Source organism: Salvelinus sp. IW2-2015, linkage group LG24 (genome assembly GCF_002910315.2).
Source record: "Salvelinus sp. IW2-2015 linkage group LG24, ASM291031v2, whole genome shotgun sequence".
NCBI classification, from domain to species: domain Eukaryota; kingdom Metazoa; phylum Chordata; class Actinopteri; order Salmoniformes; family Salmonidae; genus Salvelinus; species Salvelinus sp. IW2-2015.
In genome coordinates, this window is record NC_036864.1 from 4934312 (window position 1) to 4942669 (window position 8358).

Consider the following 8358-nt stretch of genomic DNA (forward strand, 5'->3'; position numbering starts at 1 on the left):
GAGGGAGAGAGAGAGAGAATAAATAAGAGAGATAGAGGGGTGAGAAAAATAATAACAGAGAGAGAGGAGGCACAGTCGCCTATGACTCGGTCAGTGTGGGAGTTGGAGAAGGTTTTCACGTAGAAAAGACGTAAACGGGGTAGAGGGTGGAAAATAGGAGACATCACCTATGAGGAGAGAAGGTAAAGGAGAAGAGAGAGAGAGGAGAGAGAGAGAGAGAGGAGAGAGAGAGAGAGAGAGAGAGAAAGAGGAGAGAGAGAGGAGATTGGAAGAGAGAAATGAGAGAGAGAGAGGAGGAAATAAGAGAGAAGAGAGAAATGAAGAGAGAGAGAGAAATAAAGGAGGAGAGAAATAAAAGAGTAGAGAGAGAGAGAAGTAAGACGAGAGAGAGAGAAATAGAGAGATAGAGGGGTGGAGAAAAAAGAAAATACAAAAATGAACTAAGAGAGCAGTTTGTTTGAGCGGAAGGTGAACTGTCCGGCAACAAAATGACTAATAGATCACGCAGGCTAGATCAGGTGGTTTCAACCTCCCTCCCTGCATGTATTAGAGGGTCAAATAGGGTTACTCAGCTTTCAGGGTTGTGAACGCGAGTGAACAATATTACAGTTTACTATAGAATCTAAAGTACTTAGCACAACTGTGTAAAGTTATCCTCGATCATGTGTGATACTTACTATAAATGTGGTAGCATTCTATAAGAATACTACATTTAGTAACTACTGGCTGTATTATCGCCACAAAACGAAAAATAACAACACAGAAATAACGGTAACATTAGCAACTAGGCATGCAGTGTGCTCATCTGCTGGATCGGCGTTGTCTTGTTGGGTTTATTTGTTCATTGGTTCATTGCGGATGCCCATGTAGCTTTTTTGCCGAAGCAGCATAAAAAATACTACAGTACTATGTCTGCAAAAACACTACAGTAAATACTATAGGGCCTGTAAAAAATACAGCTACAATAAATACTATAGTAATTTTATACATAGTATAATATAGTATTCCCCCATTTTTTTTGTAAAATGTTGGGAAACCTGGGTAAACTTTCCCCCCGCGCTCGCAAAATCCAGCAAAACCTTTTTGGAAGGATCCTGGGATTTACTGCTTGTGTACGCCTCGTGTGTAGGGATCTTACGACCAGGATTTCCCTAGAAACCTGGCATTTTAGGAAAGTTATATAATTTGCAACACTAATTCAGATGGAGGGATGAGCATGGTAGAGATAGTGATCAGTGTGGATCTAGACGGTTAAGGTGGAGGGGGGGAGGTTGTGGCTGGCCCGTCTGGGGTGTGTCACAAACCAGGTGGGTCGGCTAGCAGCCCTTCTCTGCCTTGCTGCAGGGCAACTCAGGAGTGTACTGTATGGGTCAGTAAGTTGGCAGCAGCTCTGAGCGGGAGTGAGTAATGTGTGTGTGTGTGTGTGTGTGTGCGTGCGGTGCGTGACGTGGCCGTGCGATGTGAGTGTTTTTGTGTGTGGATGAATCTTTAATGGTGGACCTAGATCTTTATTTATTCAGGCACTATTGCTGAGCGCTATCCGTGGAGGACCGCTGAGGGCGGCAAAGAGAGAGGGATGCGGGGAAACATCAAGAAGAGAGAAGAAGGGCAGTTTGTGGTATGTTGTGAGAGTCCAGGGTTTTTTGTGCCAGGTTGGTGCAGGGCAGCCCACAGTATTGCCGTGCCGAGCTAGCGCCTGTGAATGGCGGCCACTGGAGATAGCTGATGCAGAATGAGACAGACAGCCAACATGTCACGGCAGTAGCCAAAGCCCAGCGTCCCTAACATAACAATAGAAAACACTTCTACTATGGCAGTCAAAGGCCCACTCCACAAGATATTAAATGGAGGGTATCTTCTAGAGCTGCGCAGGGAACATCCAATAGCACAATTGCGGCTGTGAGGCCTACTAATATAGAGACCTGGTGTCACGGTGTGTGTGTGTGTGTGTGTGTGTGTGTGTGTGTGTGTGTGTGTGTGTGTGTGTGTGTTGTGTGTGTGTGTGTGTGTGTGTGTGTGGTGTGTGGTGTTGGGAGGGAGGCAGTATGGCAACTTAAGGGGCTGCATTCTCGAGTTAAACTCTTCATGGATGACTCAGGCTAAGCTGGTCTGGTGTGGTATGAGTAAGGTGTTGCCTGATTTTGTGTGTGTTGTGTGTGCCTGTGTGTTTGTGTGGATGCAGGGCATTGAATATATGCAAGCAAGATGCTGGCGTGGTGATGCGAACCAGTCCTATCCTTGGACTATAGTAAGGGGACAAGTTGATCTGGCATGTGGACACTGCACCCATGTCTGTCATATTGTTATTCACATGTTTGTATGTGTGGCCTGCCTTGGGCTTTTCAATGCAGTGTGTGTGGTGTTGTGCGTGTGCGTGGGTGGCGGTGTGCGTGTATGTGTTTGGGAAAGAGAGAGAGCAAGAGTAACACCTAAGTGCAGTAGTATACAACTGTGTCCCTTCAAATCCGCCTCATGGCTAGCTCTCTCTCTCTCTCTTCTCTCGCTTCTCTCTTTAACCCCCCTCTCTCGCTGCACGGCTGCAGAAAGAAATCCCCCATTCTGTCATGTCTGATATCAGCAGACAGCCGCCTGCGTGGCTTTTCAGGGTCTTCCGAGCACTAATAACTAACAAGACAGGAAAACATAACATTACAACTTCAGCATTCAGTAACTGCTCTCTGCTGAATCGATTGTTTATTGGTTATTGTTTCATTCGGAATCCGCATTGTGCTTTTGCGAAGCAGGGCAACTATATTCTTCTCGGGTCGACAAAAAAAACATAAACAAGTAGTAAAACATGATACACTGGCTAGGTGTTCCGGCAGGTGCCAATTTGGGCGCCAGTTTTTACTTGCAAATTTCAAAATGCACGTTACAGATATGCACGTTTTCCACAGGAGATGGGTTTCCAATCAAATTGACTTGTTGTGGGTGATGAACGTTAAGCGTGCATAGAAAATAACTTTCTCTCTCTCCCTCTCTCTTTCTCTCAACCCCCTCTCCATCAGAGGTTGATGTAGCAGCAGTCTATTCCTGTGGTCTCTCTCTCCGCTACTCTCTGACACGGCCAATGATCTAATCCCCTTAACACTCCCTGTACCGTGAGAGGGGTGAGGTAGGGATAGAGGAATGACAGGGARGAGTGGAAACAAGGTCCTGGCCTCCTTCACCGGAGAACTCTCTATTTCTCCGAGTCCTCGCCGAGTTTTAGATGAGAGCCCTTGACGTGTGTATCTCGCTCTCTCGCTCTCTGTTATTTTAAGAACAAATGGAGGGATGGTGTTCCGGGTGCTGCACTTTCCCTCWAACTTTTCCCTCTGACAATAACCGTCGATAACTTTATCTCGAGAACTATATTTGTTTTCCCTCTCCCTTCCTCACTCCAACGTTACCTCTCTCTCTCTCTCTCTGTTAAGGGGTGGACCTGGGCCTTGTGAGGCTGGAAGTATTGGTTAAACATAGCTCGGGTCTTCTGACCATGCAGTGAACAGTAATAATAGGACTGGTTGTGTGCCAGCYGAGGATGCTGGACAGACTGACAGCAGCTAGAGCTCCCCAGTTAGAATGTCTGCATTGTTTAAGCTGTGGAACATGGATCAGGAGTGTCAGTTCTATTAACCCTCTGTCCATTAACTRTCTGGGCGGAACTACACGCTACAGTATTTTGTAACAAGATACTTTCGAGAGCTTTGTATTTTCAAAATACTTTTCTARAAGAATCATTTAAGCGGTTTACAATTTTGTGGCACCTTTTCATCCTGCCAGTGGTGTAAAAAGTARCCAATTGTCATACTTGAGTAAAAGTAAAGATACCTTAATAGAAAATGACTCAAGTGGAAGTCACCCAGTAAAACACTACTTGAGAATTTGGTTTTAAATATACTTCAGTATCGAAAGTAAATGTAATTGCTCAAATATACTTAAGTATCAAAGTAAAAGTAAAAGTATAAATCGTTGCAAATTTCTTATATTAAGCAAACCAGACGGTGCCATTTTCTTTAAGGATAGCCAGGGGCACACTCCAACACTCAGGCAATTTTTTTTTTAAGCATGTGTGTTTAGCGAGTATGCCAGATCAGAGGCAGTAGGGATCACCAAGGATGTTCTCTTGATAAGTGAGTGAATTGGACCATTTTCTTGTCCTGCTAAACATAAAAAATTTAACAAGTACTTTTGTGTGTCAGGGAAAATGTATGGAGTAAAAAGTACATTATTGTCTTTAGGAATGTAGTGAAGTAAAAGTAAAAGTTGTCAAAAATATAAATACAACTACCGGTCAAAATTATTAGAACACCCTACTCATTCAAGGTCTGTTTTTCTATATTTTTACGTATTTCTACATTGCTAGATAATACTGTAGACATAAAAACTATTAAATTACACATATGGAAATCAGTAGTAACCAAAAAAGTGTTAAACAAGTCAAATATATTTTATATTTCGAGATTCTTCAAATAGCCACCCTTTGACTCGGATGACAGCCTTTGCACACGCTTGGTGCATTCTCTCAAACCAGCTTTATGAGGTAGTCACTGGATTGCATTTCAATTAACAGGAGGTTGCCTTTGTTGAAAGTTAATTTGTGGAATTTCTTTACCTTCTTAATGCGTTGAGCCCATCAGTTGTGTTTGTGACAAGTAAGGGGGTATACAGAAGAAGCCCTATTTGGTAAAAGACCAAGTCCACTAATAATGGCAAGAACTGCTCAAATAAGCAAAGATAAAATGACAGTCCATCATTACTTTAACACATGATTGTCAGTCAATAAAGGAAAATTGCAAGAACTTCAAGCGCAGTGTTGCAAAAACCATCAAGCGCTATGATGAAACTGGCTCTCATGAAATGGAAGGACCCAGAGTTACCTCTGCTGCAGAGGATAAGTTCATTTAGAGTTACCAGCCTCAGGAATTGCAGCCCAAATAAATGCTTTCACAGAGTTCAAGTAACAGACACATCTCAACATCAACTGGTTCAGAGGAGACTTTGTGAATCCGGCCTTCATGGTCGGATTGCTGCAAAAAGAAACCACTACTAAGGACACCAATAATAAGACTAGCTTGGCCAACAAACAACGAGCAATGGACATTTTAGACTGGGTGGAGTCAAATTCTGAGATTTTTGGTTTCAACTGCCAGTGTCTTTGGAGACGCGGTGTGGGTGAAACGGATGATCTCTCCGATGTGTATTCCCACCGTTAAAGCATGGAGGAGTAGGTGTTATGGTGTGGGGGTGCTTTGCTGTTAACACTGTCTGTGATTTATTAAGAATTAACCAGCAATGGCTACCACATTGTCATTCTGTCAGCGATAAGCATGGTGTAAGAATCCGCCCCCAAATATAAAATATATTTTGATATGTTTAAACACTTTTTTGGTTACTACATGTTTCCATATGTGTTATTTCATAGTTTGATGTGCTTCACTTTTATTCTACAATGTAGAAAATAGTAAAAAATAAAGAAAAACCCTTGGATGAGTAGGTGTCTAAAACTTTTGACCATTAGTGTAGTAAAGTAAAGTACAGAAAAACCCCCAATAAAACGACTTAGTAGTACTTTAAAGTATTTTGTAGTTAAACTATTTTACACCACTGCACCCTGCATTGTATTCAGGAGTCTGATGGTGCTATGGTGCTGATAAGAGTGTCTGCTAAATGAACTAAATATTAAAGTGTAATGAAAAATTGCAAAAGCATGTTGAGTATTATTCTAATAAGCTCTGCCCCAAAACAAGTCCAGTGTGCTTTGCAGTTCATTTTTGCGGTATTTACCACATATCACAGTAAGTCAAAATGTTTCTGTAACCGTTACCTGAGAATGTTCTTGCTGTTTGTCCTGGCTACTTGCAAATTTACTTTGTATTTGAAATCATGTATTTGTATTTTAAAATACTATACTTGACCAAATACAAGTATTTTCTAGTTCATTTTGATACGTTGATTCTTATTGGTAATTTGTAATTGTATTTTGTCATTTCTGCCCAACCCTGTGCCACAACTGCAGTTATACAAACGCTCCCCTGCTAGCAAAAAACAACTAATGGAAAAGGGAGATAAAGTAGGGAGATAAAACAACAAATCTATCACTTTCATTGACCCCCTAATGGCAATATCAATATGCCATTTACAGAGTGTACTGGTAGGGACCAGGGCAGTCTAGTCACAGGGGAGCTGCTCAGGATTCTGCCCAGAAAGAGTGTGATCTATCAGGCATGGAGAGGAGAGGGCTAAGGGGAAGTGTGCTGTGGACCAGCGGGATCTCATTATAAAATATTTATTCCCACAGGGAGAGAGAGAGAGCGAGAGAGAGCTGCTGTTATGAAACCAAACGGTGTGTTTTTTAAACCTTTAAGGAGATTTGCATCGTTGTGGTTAGTGTGTGTCCATTTCTGTCTGTGTGTATGCACGTGTTCATGCCATGCACGTGCGGGTGGTGGTGGGACTGTGTAATAGTGTGTGAGCGCGCGCGCGTGTGTGTGTGTGTGTGTGTGCGTGTGTGTGTGTGTGTGACAGAGAGCGAGAGAGAGTGAGAGAGAGCGAGAGAGAGCGAGAGAGCGAGAGAGAGAATGGCATGCTCCACTAACCGCTAACTCATGCACACAGCAGCACCATAATGGCATCTTGATGATTTCTCTTTAGGCAGTGCAGCTGAACAGTGGACATGATGAGACATCACAACCACAGGATCTGAAGCCACGAACACCCCCAGGCTCTAATTAGGAAGTTCTGAGTCTGAACTGCTTCACATTGGATTCTAATAAAGTTTAGACAAGTCGAAAACACTTGCACACTACTCAAGCMCTCATATGACGGCTGATAGCGCCATTCTGTGTACAGATAGGCAAACCTTTACAGACATACACATGCGGACAAACAAGCAGACACACAGGCCTAATTACACAACTGTTTCACTTGCACCTGCAAGCATAAACACTGTAGTAGTACACACCACAAACAGAACACACGTTTGTCTGTAGTATTAGTTTGTAGCAGTATTKGACATCAGTCCAGGAGACCTCGGACTCACCTGTGTGGTTGCTGGTAGCTGCCTGTGACTCTAACTCTGTTGGGGACCCCGTCTGTAGCTCAGGCTGTGTCTGTAGCTCTGCCTGTGTCTGTGCCACAGTCTGTGCCTCTGTCCGTAYCTCTGGCTGGGTCTGAAACTCTGCAAGTGTCTGTGCCTCTGTCTGATGGTCTGGCTGTGTCCGTACTTCAGTCCGTGTCTCTGTAGAAATGGGAGGATCAGAGGTGGTCTCTTGGAGGAGGGGGCTGACCGACGAGCATGCAGCCAGGGCCAGTGCACACGCCAGGGGCCACATCAGGGCCCACCCACACAGGGGCCTCCCTCCTCTCGACATGGGGARAGGCAGGAGAGGAAGATACCAAGATGTCCTCAGTAGCACTAGACGTCCTTTCTCCGTCACTCTCTCATGGCCAGATGACACTCACCGCTGGTCCCMTACCGTCCCGCCACTCGAAGGTCTCCCAGCAAAAGCTGCAGAAACACAGTGTTCTTCAAATCACTTCCTCTCGCAGTGTCCTGTCCTCTTCCCAGTCCTCGTCTCGTCTCTTCACTCCCCCAGTGGAGACAAAGAGGTCTGTGTGTTGCCCATGTCGCTGGTGTGCGCTGTGGATCGTAGCCCCTCTGTAATCTGCCTGTCCCTGCAATCTCTGCTCCCTGCTTTGCTTTCCGTTTCCTGCTTTTCTCTCTCTCTCTCTTTCTCCCTCTACTCCCTCTCTCTCTTTACTCTCTGCCTCTGTCCCGTCTCTCTATGCCATCCTCTCTGCTTTCCCTCTCTCTCTGCTCCCTGTGATCCCCTGTTCTGACGGCAGCTCTTGCGTAACGTAACCCGCTGTGGAGCGGTAATTCATGCACTCTTAAATCCTGATATTCCTGGTCGCTGCTCCCCCCTCCCTCCCTCCCTCTCTCTCTCTCTCTCTCTTCCCCCTTTTCCTTCCCACCCTCCCTCTCTTCAATCCCGGGCTGAGTGAGAGAGAGTGAGAGAAGTGTGTGAGAGACGTGTTGTGAGAGAGAGAGAGAGAGAGAGAGAGCAGAGAGAGAGAGAAAGAGAGAGAGAGAGAGAGAGAGAGAGAGAGAGAGAGAGAGAGAGAGAGAGGGAGATTCATGTTTCATAGGTAAGTTTTGCAGTATTGAGAAAACTGCATAAGCAGCCACAGCATCGGCCAGCATGCACTCTGGGACAAAGCATCGAACAAGGAACTGCGGCTGCAGTAAATGCTCAGTACAATCGGTAATGACAATTTCAAATGATAACTGCGCCGTTTCAAGTAAGAACAACACTGGTAAAAGGCAAAGCCACATTCCCATCATCTAACGGATCCCAGGGAGAATGGTTTAGG

The 8358-nt window shown here is 44.6% G+C and overlaps 1 protein-coding gene across 1 annotated transcript in view; it reads right to left on the reverse strand.

Annotated features, from left to right (window-relative positions):
- Positions 1 to 7886, reverse strand: part of LOC111951322 (uncharacterized) — an 18560-nt gene extending 10674 nt beyond the window's left edge. The window contains exon 1 of the mRNA XM_070434761.1: positions 7025 to 7886. Coding sequence (XP_070290862.1) covers positions 7025 to 7355 — 331 coding nt within the window. The 5' untranslated portion in view covers positions 7356 to 7886. The remainder of the gene's footprint in view (positions 1 to 7024) is intronic.
- Between the last annotated feature and the right edge of the window lie 472 nt (positions 7887 to 8358).